Here is a 16454-nt window from a genome sequence, read left to right as displayed (position 1 = left end):
TTAACACAAACCAAATACATATTCTGTTTCCACAAATCATTTGAATGTTACATTCTTTTGTCTCACTGACAAGAAAGCTAGCACATATTTGTGTGTCTTGGTTTCTGTTAACTTCTCCCTACTTATTTTTACTGAACAAATTATTCACTATTTATTTTATGATTAGGAACTCCTCCTAAGCTGTTCATAGATCTGCCTAATGAAGGGGAGGTAATCTACCACTACTATCATCAAGTTAATAAATTCAGCTGTGGTTTCATTGGTATTGAGCATTGTTCTGAGAGACAGAAGTACAGTTAACTGTAATAATGCCTCATAACACTCAATCCTAATCTTCATGAGACTTATAAATACTGAGTAAACATGTTCTCCATTGTGTCTCAAATCTACATCTTGTGTTCCCTCCAAAATATACCCTCTTTTTTGTATAAATGGAGCTCACAATGTTCAGTACTTGGCTCTCCACTTACTAGGTCCAATTCTGATTTCAATTTTATCTCATAATATGAAAAATGGCTTCAAATGAGTTAATATAAGTCACTGGGGAAAAGTTACATTGGAGAAATACCAATGCCAATGCACTGAAGAGATATCAATACATCTAATCAAACATCTTTCCATATAGGGTGAGTTTCCATGTCTTTCATTTTCTCCCTTTTTTTTTATATATATCTGGAGAATTGCTTAGGGCCTTGTGATTTTTTAGTATTGACTTATTTCACATAAATTAATGGATAAAATATTTCTATATAGCAAGATATTTCATCAGAGAATGCAAAACAATGTCTAGGATCCTAATAAATACCGTTATGTCTGAAATGAGTTATCTCAGTAGTGACTTGGGCTCAGATTTATTGTACAGTTCATCAACTTCTCAGCATGCTGGATAATGAATGTTTCATTTACATTGCTAATTGCCAAGCCATGGTTCCTTCAACCTTTAACCCTTACGCTTTACCACATTATCACCATATGTCAATATAATTGCATTTAACATTCCAAATAACTAACTTTTTCACGAGGTCAAGAGATCCCTTTTTTAAAGCTTTATCAGTGGGGTATCTAAAACTATCAAGAAAATCAGCTTTATACAGATACCGCAAAACTAATGCATTTTTTTTCTTCAGAAAAACAAAGCTTCTACCTTTTGACGCAAAATAAGCTCTTTTCTGTTAAAATCTGCATTTGCCATTGTAACTAAATCACTTCTACTTCTGTGAAAAGCTTTGACTTCACTGTCTGTGACTATGAAACACTATTACCTAAGACCTGATATGAGATACGTTCTGTATCTGCACGAGATATTTGTCTCTAGTTTTCTCTGATCTATGGAATTATGCAGGTATTTCCACATATCACATAATTTTTATCTTCATCCTGCCTTGCTCAAATACTAAAAGATTTTACTGTAGGTACCATACAAGGTGATGTCTTAGGCTTCGTACTTCGTACCAGAAATAGGACCGCGCTCTCTGAAAGGTCTAACAAACAGCATTGCTACTCATCTGCTTACAATTTTGCTTTCCTACAATGGAAACTGGACTGTACCTTACCCCTAGAAAACCCTTTGGACAATGTTAATTCACTCTGCACCTGAAAGCCCCTTTCTTTCAGTTGACTTTCACCACAGATGCTTCTTCCAGCTCTGAAATCTTCATTGCCAACAGCAAAGTTTAAGTCAAGTCATACACAGAATAAGCTGTTCTTGGAAAAGGATTTTACTATCGAGTGTAACTGAGTCAGTTTTACTGCTTGTGCATGGTCACACTGAAGAGAGAAGCGACAGTCTTGGTTGGTAAGTTATGTCAGAAGAGACTCCAGCCCCTATCCATTTCTTTGAACCAAGAAACTTTGACAAGATGTTTTCTCAGAACAGGTCTGAATTTCAGAAAGTTAGAAATTTATTTCTCAGGATCCGAGTCAGAAATATAGATGCACCCTCACAGGCAGAAATGAGCACCAAATTGCATTAGAATAAAGAAAATGGGTAATTAAAGATAAAATTGAGTGAGCTTAATTCATTTTCCACGTAGCAAAAATTTCATGTTACACAGCAGGTGGAGAGCTCATATTTCTCACAGCTCACATCTTCCTTCCATATGTGGTGCATATCTATATATCTATATACACACACATAAGTGTATGGCACATATTTACATGGGATACAGTGCTGCAAATTAGTAGGCATAGTCTTGAAGCGCATGAGTTGGTGAAGCTTCATACTGGTTTACGCCTTTGTGTTCTGTGCCATAGTAGCTCACTCTCCTCTTCTGCCATCATTTCATGCCTCTTCCCTCACTCTTGAAATGTCCTTTCTGACCAGACATCAAATCCCTGAAAGCTCCTTTCATTCAGTTGCTTCCACCACCCTCTTCTACTGCAGAAACATTGCCTGACTCTATGCACAGAGCACTACAACAGAATAACCATATTTGAGAATTTTAAACCATAATGGAGTTGCAGGCATGGAATACCCAGCGTATCTTACGAGGTTTATATACCCTTCTCTTGCAACTACAAAATACTAAGCTTTAGCACGTACTGCTGCTAGCATGGCCATCTTGCCAAGCTGTAGACAATCCCTTTTCAAACCACTTGCAGTATCAACCCAGTAAACATACATGGCTGACTGATCATCTTCCTGGATGTCACAGCGAAGGACTGTTTCTGCTCCCTGCCTAGCCTGGACAAGACATAACCTTCTGATTTACCTATACATAAAACATGAGAATCAGAACCATAAACCCTTTGAATCAGATTAGGACCAGAAATGAATGTTTTGGGTTTTTTTTTATTCAAAGGGTTTCAATCCATTAAATATATATAAAAAAGGTAAAGAAAAAATAAATCAAATTCTGTATTACCACTGGGAAATGAATATTCCTCTATGCACACCAGCTGAGACTCAGCACAAGTAGTTAGCTTAAAAGAATTCCTAAATATGAGGAACTTTTAAGAGAATATGTCAAACAGTGTGTTCCTAAGAGGTTTAAGCATATTGTGGTTATCCATTTCCAGCTGCTTCTGTGGAGTCAAACTTTGGTTTTATGTTAACAGATAACATAATTATCACATTTTGTGAGAATAGTGGCATCAAGCACAGGTACATTACTGACTGTGCAGAACACCACTTGAAAATATGCTCTTTTTTTCAGTCTTTAATAATGGAAAATCAAAAATACAACCAATTTTAATGTCACTTTAAATGTATTCAGAATGTGAATTCATGATGACTGAGTGTACAGTACACAAGGAGCCCTCATCACTTAAGTTACTTCAGCTTCCCAACCTCCCCAATTTTCAATTGACAGAAGACACTCAACATTTTTCTAAAACGGTTACAGCATGAAATCCAGAGAGTCCAAAACAGGCACCAGTGGCACCCGACTACAGCTGGCTGTTATTCACAAAATCTAAGTACATAAATAGGAACTAGTAAAATTACTACTTTCATGGTTCTGTCTACCCAGGCATCTTGAAAATCTCACTTTGGGTTTTCCTGCTGCACTGATAGCACTGGAAGTCCACAGGAAGTGAGGCTGAGGTTTGACTTTTGAGTAAATATTGGTTTATACGACAAAACACAACTCCATTACCTCAGAGGATCTGTGTAAGTGTAACTGACTGGAACACTGTAAACAATTAGGCTAATGATATACATGAAGGAAGAATTCATACTAGATGATAAAACAACCAATATTTTCTATTTATTCATCTACAAGCATTTACAGATTAGTTCATGGAGAAGATCAACAAAATGCAGCACACTAGAGGAGTATAAAATTCCCAATAATAAGCAGAGAAACAAAACTGGCTGTTTTAATTAACCACTCTTCAAAAGACTGAACAAGGGAAAATCAAACACAACTGCAAACACTAATATACAAGCTAAATATGCAACCTGTGGATCTTAATGCCAACCTGTGGAGATCACGCTGAGACAAACATTTAGCAGGATCCATCGTAAGAGTTTTGTATTTATTTGAAGTAAATACTTTCAGGCATGGTAAATTACGTTATTTCCTCTTGAAGACAGAAAAAATGTTGCCTAAAAAAAATCATACCATGATTGTTCAATGCAGGACTACTGCACTTTCTTCTAAACCTGAACCATGCACAGTTCTCAATTATTTGGTTGAATCCTCAGATCTGGAATGGGAGTGTGCAGGTTTCTTGCTGGAACAGAAAGTATCCAGACAGAAAGGGAAGTATGTGCATTACCAAGGTCTACTGTATGACCAAAGGCAGAGGGCAGGACTCAAAGCACAGCTTTTTTTAAAGCATTTTCTTCTGTATCTGTTTCCTGTCTGTAATTACAATATCAACTGCGTAATGGCAGCAATTTCTATTTTCAGAACAACACATCTGCTTATGCAGTGGCGTTTCTTCTACTCAGATATGCCTGCTCCTAACCGTAAAACAGATTTTTTATTTATTTGTTTATTTTTTATTTATCAATGCAGACCCTCCTGTGAAAAAACTCATTCCCTGAGCTGGAAACATTGATGAAAGGGTGTTCACTTGGGTTGCTGATATGTGCTTAGTACATTGTGTCGCTCTCGTGATTTTCCTCACAGGCACACTAAGGCGGGGGACTGACCAAGTTCTTGAACGATGGTTATGGCAGCAAAGTCACTAGAGGGAGAAGGTAACCCACAGAGAGAAAGCAAGTACAAATACAACAGTAAAAGAAAGCCCCAGGAACTTGTGGGAGATAGGAGATTTTCAAAATATTGATGCTGTGGATTTCCATGGTTGTGAGTCTCAAGAAAAGTCTATACCACTATTTACTTTATATCTCTTTCTTTGCCTGTTCCAAATCCTAGCAGCGGACCAGAGCATCAACACATTCACTCAGTTGGTGATCCTCCTGTAGAGGCCTAGGGAAAAGCTAAAGCACCTCATGCCACAGCGAAAACAACGTTTTTACCAACTGCCCGTCACAGAGAGAGCACAGCCCTGGGGGGGCCTGGCAGCATGCCAGATCAGAGCAGTGAAGGTATAATTTACACACTGCCATGCAAGCTCCAGCAAATCAGTCTCACGGCAAGAAAAGTGCAGCATTTCAGTCTTCACAAACTCCCAGCAGAGTGGCAAATACATACACACTCAACTAAATGCCACAACGATATGGGCTGAACCTGAATATGTTTAGTGCAGTTTAAAAAAATGGGGTGGGGAAAGAATATTAATACTTTCATTGCCTTTTTCTTCTGTTCACTCACTGTGTGTTTACCATAAATTAGACCTGCTGAGAGTGTGATGCTGAGCAACCCATATGGCAAATACTCAACTGAGAGATGTGAAAGGAAAATCACTTTTTTCTTTCTGAATTATCTCTAGTCCCTTTATTTAGAGAGTCTTGCTTAATAGCAAATGCTGAGAAACAATCCTGCTTAATGCTATTTATACAGAGGAGATGACAAACTTTTTAGACCAAAACAATACATTTTCAGCAGAATACGATTTAGTATGTGTTGAAATCTGACAAAAAACAGAGCCTAACTTAATGCTCCATTACAATTCTCAGTTTTAAAACACAATTACAAGAATTATTGGTTGTACAGTTTCCATTTATCCAAAGTCATCCCCAAATCCTTCTTCAGCTAAAATAATCCACAGTTAGTGTAGTCCATGATGTTCTAAGATGTTGAGTCAAGAGGAAGAGTTGACATGCCCATTAACTGTGACACTGACAGTTCCCATTTCAGGTACAAAATTGATCTATTCCAACCTTTCTTCCTTTCTAGTCTGTTACAAACACTCAAGAGAACAAACCAGTGTACACAGATGTCTGGGATTCGTGAAACCTAAAAAATTCAAACCCTGGGTGTGGAATCCAAGCACAACTGCTGACCCTTTCTCTGGAAATCTTGTAGTAGGGGGGAAAAAAGGAAAACTGGACCCCAAGAAGCTTCCTTGAGGGAATTTTTCACTCTTAACTTTCTGTTTCTGTAAGTACCTATATCTTTTGGGGGTTTCTTCTTTTGATTTATTTTTTTTTCCCCAGGAGAGAGAGGAGAGAAAGAAAGTCATGTTTTATGAAAATTCATTGGAAATGTGACTGAGAAAAAGGCAAGAAGAACAGCAAGACAGAAATGCTGAAATGCAGTTGAGATTTGCCCTTCTGTAAAAAGGACCAGAACTCACAATAAATAGATACCAACTAATAGCTTTTGTTGGCAAAAGTTGAATCCAGGGTAGGAAAGATTTTCTTCCAACTGGTTTTGTTGTTCACACAAATGAAAAGAATTCGGATTAATTTTTTCTTTCTTATGGAACTGACGATATGAATGAGAATAAGTGTGAAAGGGTTGTATATATGCCTGAATTCCCCATCTCTACAATGCAAACACTATGATTTTTCTTATTTGGGGAAGATAAAATAATCAGCTGCCATAGTTTTCATTTGGCATAAACTTGGTGGCCTCAATAAACTTTTTCATGTTTTATATCAGCTTAAGTGTTGTGTTTATCTTGTGTTCAGAAGGAAAACGGACTTTCAGAATCCCGGAAGACAACTGCCAATATGCCTGAGAAATTCTTATGCATTGAGAGCTACGTGATCACAGCTGAAGAAAGCATCCTTTTTTACCTAAACAGTAATAAGAACTCTGTGGCTTCATATAAAACCACAAGAATTATGCTAGCATGAGAAGATAATTTCTCTCTGTATCTAAATTTTTTGACAAAGCACGATTTTGTTATTAACCATAAATCACAAATATGGAAAAAGTTATGAAACTCAAAGTAATGAGATTTATTCTTCAGATAAAGTAATTTTTTTAAAAATAAAAAAAAGCAGATAGGAAAAAAAGAAATGCTAAAAGCCTACCTAAGACCTAAAGCACATTCTACTCTTTTTATCATGATCAATGAATTCAACTTTGATAAAAGATACTGTAACTATTTCAGAAGTGGGGCATTTCCAGACTAAAAAAATCTACTTGTACATAGAATTTCTTATGGAGAAAAATAATATAAGTCTCTATCCACAAAGCAGTTCAAAATTACCTTGAAGAGATTTTCATTTAATACTTTATATATCAAGGCTATACAGAAAAGTTAAAAATGGTCAAAAAATAAGACGTTGCAATACTTACAATGTTCACAAGAGTTCTGAATGTCTGTTTTTCTAGGGTCAAAGAGCCTGCAGGTTAGACTTCACCTATATTCACTTAAATACGAAAAATAAAATTTATACAAGCAATCTAGTATGGAGTAGTGGAAGAAGTGATTTTTACTGGTGAATAACATTCATGCAGCAGCTTTATTGTGAAAACTACATGTTAGAGAGGCACAGAAGCTGTGAATAATTCCGAATATAGAAGTGGCGATCTTTCTGAGGAAAAAAAACCTTTATGTGTCTCCTAGAGAGAAAGAAAAACAGCATTCTTTGGTAAAATTATGACTGGTGTTCTTAGCTACTCTGAATTTGAGAACTCAAATAAGGGCTGAAGGGTTTCAGCTTGAATAATTTTGTATTTTTTGATCCCTTTATTATGAATGAAATATATCAAAATTTATATAAAATTAAATAAACATTGACATTTTCAGCCAGACAAAAGACTTGACTTCATGTAAGCCTGAGAGCATACAGAGTCACACTGAGTCAAAAGAAGGATCTTCCCTGTCATCATCTAAACAGAGAACATAAATGCTGAAAAAATCTTACAGAGCACTTCATCTGACTGATTCAAAATTCCAAAATGTTCCTACATCTTAAAATAACTGACAGCTGCAGGACTAGGCTCCTGATACGTAGCAGAAGGTATAAAATTCAATGGCGTATGCTAAAACGCAGGCTATTGTAATGTTTACAAGTGTTAAGTATTCACTTACATTCCAGTTCAGAAGGTGCTTTAGGCACACTCTTTGCCAAACAGATGGAACAAAATGAATATTTCAAGACACAGAAGACATATTTTGTCAGTTTTCTGCATCAAAATATCACTATTCCAAATAAATACTGAATGATTTTAAATGTGTTGGGTTTGCTTGGTTTGTAATTTCTAAATGGAAAACATAAAAGCTGTCACCAAGGTAGACATTTGTTTAGAAATACTCTCTATCTCTTTATCACTCCCTGTTAACAGAATTGCTGTCTTCTGTAGTAATGCAACACTAACACTAGCAAACCAAAAAGAAGTCCTTTTACATATAGGTGGAATTATATTGCAATATTGGAGCAACAGTTTAATGTTCTAAGTTTTTTGTCACACAGTAGCAAAGACATAACTAAATAACAGAAAATCTAACTTTTCTGTAATATTCATACTGTTGTTATCCCTATTATTAGCTCCTATATTCCCCTGCATTATGGCAGATCTTAAAATACTAAATGTCCAAGTCAGATTTACATTGTAATTTTAAAAAAGTGTACAGTATTTCACAGAAACAACTTTTTATGCTGAACATTTCTCAAAACAGCACCTCCCGCTGTCAATGTCTATGCCCTATAAGCAGCTAAGCTGAGATGCTTCTGACAAGAACTAGAAGAGTACACAAATGATAAATTAGTCAGCTCTGTAGAAGTCAGGAAAGCAGTCCAATAATGACACTGTAGATAGCATTTTATTTAGCTGAGAGATGGTGCATATTATACAGCTGTATTTCATAACAAAACCATCTTATTTAAACACATTTCATGTGTTCACAAAAGAAAATACAGTTTATCTTCTTGAACAATGTACTTATAAACACAAGCACATTTTTACTGTTATGTTAGTAGATTAATCTAATGTCTTTGCTTATTCCTTTAATAATTCTAACAGTTATTTTACTTTGTTTATTAACTTTTGAACCAAGATTAAACAAAAACAGCAAAGGCAAAATCATAAACCATAGCATGAGCCAAATTCAGATTAAATGTCACACAAATTATAACAGATGAAGGCTATCCAATTTCTTCAGATACCAAAATAAACTGAAATCATACATATGTACCACTGCAGACCTGATATCGCTGTATACCTCATGCATTCTTAAACAGATACTGCAAGTACAAAATCTCTGATGATTCTTGTTTACTATGAGTTATGACAACAGTATAGAATAAAATAATTGAATATACCTTGCAAAAATGACATCTGAATAAATCATTATTCAATGATTTAAGCACAGGCTGACTTGGACTGATCGATAAATGTAATGGTCTCGGCCAGTTTTGCAAGTTTACATTTTTCTCACATCTCAAGGTCTCATAAAGAGCACCTTGCCTGGCATCCTTCATCACTTCATACAGAAACATGTCACTGAGTAGGAGAACTTTAGCTCATACCTCATATCATCTCCTGGGAGGGTCTGGTCTTGAGTTTGAAAGTATAAGCAATCCTGATAATCACTGTAATCAATGTCAATTTTGCTGCCGTTCAGTTTCACGTAATTAACTAGGACACACTTGAAAACAGTCTAGAGGTTCTCCCCACCACTTTCCTTTCATACCTTTAGAGACCAGTAGCTAACTACAACAGATAAATCAGCAGGTCTGCCTCAGCTCTCTGCGCCTGGGACTGTACTCATTACAACTGGGGTACTTTGGCTGACCTGAGGCATAAACAGAACAGCTACCCTTCTCCAGAACCTGGCAGTCTGATGTTTAAACATGAGCACGGTATTTACACTATTGCATGTTAGGCTGCATTACTCAGTCCTGTGAGGTCGTAACTTAACCCTCCTAATACTTCTAAAAAAGCAAACGAAAGTAGTTTCAAGCTTTGTGTACTACATATGTTATATATTTTCCTACAGGCAGATCTCACACACTGACATTTTAAGACCTTAATTAAGGTTGATTTATTTACAAATGGTATGTTTTCAACTCTCCGAAATGATGTATTTAATGTTTTATTTTTAAACACAATTAAAAAATAATATATAAATATATACATACTGCAAATGTAATACAGATAACAAATTCATTTAAGCCCATTTATGCACATTAGTGACACACCATGTGGCAGAAAGACTAGGACTACAAGAAGACCCCTTGGCGATTTATTTTATATTAAACCCCTAATGGCCTCTTCTCATCTTTGCAAAAATATGCACAAAAGTCCAGACTATGCAGCCATTGAAATGAATGGTTATTTATTTGCTAAACGAGAACCCTATGTTTAATGTTCCTTAGACATAAGGTAGTCTGCAAAAGTCGCATTCCTACAGCTCCATACATCATTTATTTTACATACCCTAACTTCTCACAACAGGCATCAGAAAAATACTTCTGAACAGCATTGCTATTGTAAGTTGCTGAGAATTTTGTTTTCAATTTCATTACTGGAAGATTAACTGTTAACATGTTTACTTGGGCTTTTCTTCTTGTTTTGTTTTTAGCATTAAAAACAAATTCATGGACCAATCTGATACTATTTAAAATATGTTTATATTTCTACCACAAGAAAAAAGTTCCTAAATACGTAACTATGGTCCAATCATTATAGACAGACAACAAAAGTTCAATCCTTTGAACAAACATGTTTTAACCTCATTTAACTGTGTGTAATAGTCTACCTAGCACTTGTTTAACATGCTCCAGCTGAGACAGAGATTCTTGATTTGCTTTACAGAAGTATTAAGAGCATCACTTTTCATAATACTCAAATGAAATTGTCCAGATTAGTAATGTAGTTGCACGCCATACTATTATCACAAAACAGCCTGAAAATGAAACCATCTCTTTGAGATTAGACTATTTATTCATCAGGAGGCAGACCCACTGTGTGACCAAACATTTCTAAATTTCCTAAGTTACTGTTGCTGGAACAGCCAATGTGAGTTTCTCTGAGACACAGAGCCACGAAAGAAAATTCTTGGAAGAGCCAGAACTTTCCCATCGTACCATCCTCAACTCATCTGGACTAGTAAATGCTACCTAAGGACAGCCAAGATCACTATACTGGCATGAGCTTGCAGGTCACTATCTTGGGGCAACAACACTGATGACAGCAGCCTTCACTGAGGCTCTGATATTTTCTCTAAACCTCCAGGTGACTCCAACCTTAACAATACTAAAAGACTGAACAACCTCCACAACCTGGAAACTACCTTCCCCAGTATTCAGATACCATGGCCAGAAACATGAACAAGAACCTCGACAAATCAGTGAGCCTTCAGAAAAACGTGTACTCCCTGGTCTGTTACAGTCAACAGCACACAATCAGAGACTATTTGCCTTGTTTTCAAGTGACTGCCCCACTTCTCCCTGGAGAAACTTGATTTTCTATCTCCCTGTGTTACTGCAAGTTCTGTGAACAGTTAGAAAAAATTTTCTGACTCCAAAGATTGTCTAAGGACAAAGACCAACAAACACGTTATTAAGCTACAATATCAGGAGCCATTTCTGAACACTCGTGAAACCTGGATTGTTCTTCTGGTGCACTGGACTTAAAAAAGCATAGAACGGAGTTCAGTTTACAAAGGAAGTATTTCTTTTTCAGGAAAAAAATTACTTTCACAGAAAGTCACATTGAGAAGATATTTCTCATTTCCAAGAGAATTCCAGCAGAGAAAAAGCAAAATATACTCTCAGGGTATAACATAATGTAACAGAAATTAACTATAACGCATGCCCTGAATTTTGCTACAATATCCTGTGAGTAATCATTATTATGACTTGGGGAAACTTTCTGGCAAAGGCAACAAAAATAACTGTGATCTGGGCACTGCCACTTTTCTTTTGTCATTCTCTTGAAAAAGGCTGCTATGCATGTGAAATCCAAGTAGCATGGGCTCTGGCAGCCAGTCACTGGAGACACAGGTCTGATTTCAATTTACAACTTTAATGCTACCTGTATCCAGGAAGCCCAGATCTGAAGGTAGTTATCTCCGGAAATGCGAAGCTGGATATAGACTCCTACAGAAACCTAAACACATCCACATGAAATGCCTTCCCTGCCGTTATCACTAATGACAGCACTATCTATTCCTTTAATATCTGAAAGATCAGCTTTTATCAAGACACTTAAAAATCAGTCATTTAACAACTAGTAAGCCAATACATGATGGATGTAAATCACACACTGTTGATTGGTATTAGTATGTATATTCAAATAAAGCACTGAGATCAATTACACTACTATTTTTGCATTCATGTCTTCATGAGAAACTGGAGAGCAGGAGTGTACCTCCGTGTGTCCTACATGTCTAAGTACTGCTATGCAATAGCACTAGAAGTACATATGAGTATTAACTTCCAACTGATGACTTATTAGTTACCACCATTTCCTTCCTTATAAAGTACAGAACTCACAAAACATTCCCTTAGATACTAGAAAATCTGTTTCAATACCAACAAAAATGGGGTTTATCACAACATATCTAATACAAGCTTCAACTGTTAATTGTTATGCAATTATAATGCATAAGTTAATTCACAGCACACTTATGAAATAAAACACTAATATCCTAATTTACAGAAAGGAAACTGAGGAAACTATTTATTTAACACAGGAAATCAAGAGTAGAGAATAGAAAGGAACTTAGCTCCAGGTCAAGACTCTGCTAAAAAGAGCATTGACCCTCTCAAGAACAGATAATTTTTTCAGAAGCTACTCTGAATAAAGATCTGTAAAACTTGCCATAAAAAGAGAAATAAGGAAAGGTTAGAATCACTTGAGTATATGCAACTGAGGTATGACATTTGTTAGAATATCGGATTTACTAATCTCTGTCTTTACTATAGTGAAATCGTGACTGAAATCAGAACTTGAGTGTTGAGCTGCAACACTTTCACTCTACACGATATATATCCAACCCAGCAGGGATGCATGCTTGTGAACAGCTTAGTCTACCCAACTATAATTGTATAATTATCATCTTTGGTCTTACCATCTATCATCAATGGTAGACCATTGAACCAAATCAAATAATCAAGCCTATAGAAAGTACTTCAATAAAAGACACTTCTGAGAAGCAAACACATTAGAGATTCAACACCTGCAGCAAAGCCAAGCCTTAATGTTTGATCAAGTAACGTCTGTAGAGCACTTTAAGGATGAATAACAAATTACCATTATTATTGCTGAAAAAATCCTGAAGTCATTAAAGTTTGTGTATTCTGAGTTCATAACAGAATTCTAAACTGAACAGACAAGACAGGTCTGGACAGTTTCATCTGTAATTCCCTTATATGTATTTCTGATACTGGGTAAAGTAACTAATTCAGAATGTTTTTACAAGCCATCTGCTTTACCACTGTGCAGACCGTATCATCCCTGGCCCTAATAAGAGCAAGTAAAAAAGGTCTTGTGCTGGTCAAGGACTGTAAATGAGTGAGTTCAGAAAATGTTTGAACAAAGCAATTGTCTTAGGTCCAGCTACAGCAGTCATTTTTTCTCCTCCTTAGTAGCTGGTGCAGTGCTGTTTTTTTGACTTTCAGTCTGGGAACCGTGCTGATAACACCGATGCTTTTAGTTCTTTTTGGCTAAGTAATGTTTACTCCGATCAAGGACACCTGACCCAAACTAGCCAAAGGGGTATTCCCTGCCACAGCACGTCATGCCCAGTATATAAACTGGGTGGAGTCACCCAGAAGGCCCAGATCGCTGCTCAGGTCAGTCTGGGTATCAGTCAGCAGGTGGTGAGTAATTGCATTCTCTCCCCTTGTTACTTCCCTTATCATTATTATTATTGGTGGTAGCAGCAGTGGTTTTGTATTATACCTTAGTTACTCGACTGTTCTTATCTCCACCCATGGGAGTTAACGTTCTTCCGATTCTCCTCCTCATCGCTCCAGGAGCAGGGAAAGGAAGTAAGGGGGGCAGTGAGAGAGCGGCTGCGTGGTTCTGAGTTATCAGCTGGTCTTAAACCATGACAGTAATGCAGCAAATGCAAAACTAACCTCCAACCCAACTGTGAAATTAAGATTAAAACGAAAATAAATAAAACGTAATGCTAAAGCTAGCTCCTGTGTGTCCACCATTCACTGAAACTGACAGAAGACAAGGATATTTCAAAATTCTTAATAAAATCTTCCCGTTCTTTTGTTTTAAATCTCATTTCTTCTTTTGAGGATTTATCTTACAATACTGTTTCCCCATTCCCTTTCCTCCCAACCTTGGCATAATTTTCAGGAAGAAAAATTAGAGTTCATAAAGCAGCACTGGTTTGGTGGCTGGTAAAGACTGCTTGACACTGAGAAACTAACAAAGAAAATAACAGATTCTGATTCATTTCTTGAAGCTTTGCTACCCAATTTTGTTTGTGTATTTTACTATGAAAGCAGAACTACATGGATAATTATTAGCTTGACTGCACCACAAACTCTTCAATCTCAGAAGCACCATATTTTTTGTAAAATCCAGCACAAAAGACATGTAAGAAATCTCACAGGATATACACAGGGAAGAACTATTCAAGCGATTTTTTTTTTTTTTTTTTTTTTTTTTTTTTTTTTTTTTTTTTTTTAGTACCATTTGACATAAAATAAAGTTTTGGTTGAAGTAAAATGCAAAAGTAGAAGATGACAATTTCTTTTGTATGTCAAATATTTTTTGACATACCCACATCATGACTCTCAGGGACTTGATGAGGGTGTACACTGCAAACATATATTACCTAAAAATGTCTCTGTTGTTGAGATTTTCCTCAATCTAGCTGGTTTTGTTATTAAACTGTATATCAGTATGCTAACTTCCATCAGAAATAATACTGCCATGTCAAACTTGATCAGTCATCTAAACATTAATATTTTTAAATTAATATTTTTACATAACAGCCAGTAACCGTTAAATCTACTTCAGGTCAAGGTAAATAGCTACTGACATCCATGACACAAATCATCTTGATACAATGATAAACATAGTACATAAGAGTTTTGCCGAAGTGACTGCAAAATGTTTCAGATCAGCCAAGAAAGAAAACCTGAGCAGCGATTTTCAGGCTTATAAAGACAATCTACAGGTTTGATCTAAAATTTCAAAATTGGAAGAACTTCTGCTCTATCGAGGTCCTTTTGTTTCTACCAACATTTTCGTTTAGGCATAATGGCAATGGATACACTTCAAGATAAGTTTATAGAAGGCATAAAAGAATATTCCCTGCTCTCAAAAAGCAGAGTGTTAAACTGGCTTTATAAGTTTTATGCCATATTGTAAGTGAAAGGTGCAACAAAGTCCTACCTAGTAACTACCTAGGTTAAGTACAACAGAAAGCTCACACCTTCAACTCACCCAAAGGCTGCAATTTCCTAATGCCATTGTTTTAACGCACTGTTGTACAGACTAACAACAAGGAATAATCAGATGCATAATCATGTAAGTCAGACTACAAACAGCTACTGCTTCTCCCAAAGTTAATTAAATCACTGAAAATTAAATTCTGCTCATATATAATCTTGAGAAAATAACTGGCTCAAAATCTTTGTTAAAGGACCATCTCTGTATGCAATAGGGCTGTTTGTGAACCATGTTGTTTAGGTTTCCTCTTACCTCCAGTGTCAAGTACACAGTGCTAATTGCTACTTTGATTTCTCCATCTGAAATCTTGAGATCCTTCAGCATAATGTCCTCAATACTTACACCTGTTTGAAAAGAGAAAGGAATTTCAGTACATACAAGCATCTATATCTGACAGATGCAGCAACATATATTAAAAACATGCTTAGACCTTAATGTTGAGCCTTCTGTATTTTAGGACATTCTATGAGAAAACTAAAACCAACATGAATATTTCAACGTTTAGTATTTCTAGAGGATTTTTTTAAACAAAGAAGAGATTTTACAGATGGGGGGTGAGGGAGAGGGGAGCAAAGGATGAAGAATTAAGTCTGCAATGAAGTTGTGTGAACACTGATTTTTTAAGAGAACTGAATTCCGGTGATGATAAATGTGTAGACAGACTATTGCTATGGTCTAATAGGAAATCACTAACATGAAACGCTTCTGGAATGAGTAATATATTGAAAAGCACATGTGGAATACTATGGTATTTATAAAATATTCAGAAGCAAAGCACTTAAGATACTATGTAAACATAAAGTCATTCAACCTTTCTGACCTTCCTTGCAAACTGGAACCAATAGCAATGGGTTTCTCTCGTACATCAAATGGCGAATGAACTAGCTAGATGTTTACGTACCATAGAAACATATTATCATCAGAAACCGCAGTGTGAAACTGGAATTGCTTCACTTTGCAACTAGACATGTTGATATGTTTATGTACAATGTATTGAAAATCCTCAAGACTACGTGCCTCTAACAGGAGTCGTCTGTCTAAAATGCTGTAAAGATTCTCAAAACAAATATGCATCTGTATATAGGAACATGATCATATCACGCGATCAGAAATACAGACATGATAGCCAAATATCGGTATAAAGAAAGCTGTAAGCTACTTACTTCAGTGTAGGATGGCAAATAAAATGTCTACAGTCTTTTAAGACTTAGAAGCATAACATTCAAAATGTGTCTGCATGGTTGATTTTTAAGAGGGAGTCAAATACCAACTTAAGCC

The 16454-nt window shown here is 36.1% G+C and overlaps 1 protein-coding gene across 4 annotated transcripts in view; it reads right to left on the bottom strand.

The window, feature by feature from the left end:
* PRUNE2 (prune homolog 2 with BCH domain) overlaps nucleotides 1-16454 on the bottom strand; it is a 137195-nt gene that overhangs the window by 79690 nt on the left and 41051 nt on the right. For all 4 annotated transcript variants that reach the window (XM_030512093.1, XM_030512094.1, XM_030512095.1 and 1 more), the window contains exon 6: nucleotides 15429-15520. In XM_030512093.1, coding sequence (XP_030367953.1) covers nucleotides 15429-15520 — 92 coding nt within the window. The remainder of the gene's footprint in view (nucleotides 1-15428; nucleotides 15521-16454) is intronic.

Source organism: Strigops habroptila, chromosome Z, assembly GCF_004027225.2.
Source record: "Strigops habroptila isolate Jane chromosome Z, bStrHab1.2.pri, whole genome shotgun sequence".
Lineage (NCBI taxonomy): Eukaryota > Metazoa > Chordata > Aves > Psittaciformes > Psittacidae > Strigops > Strigops habroptila.
Note: the sequence above shows the minus strand (reverse complement) of the source record. Positions and strands in the feature narration are given on the sequence as shown.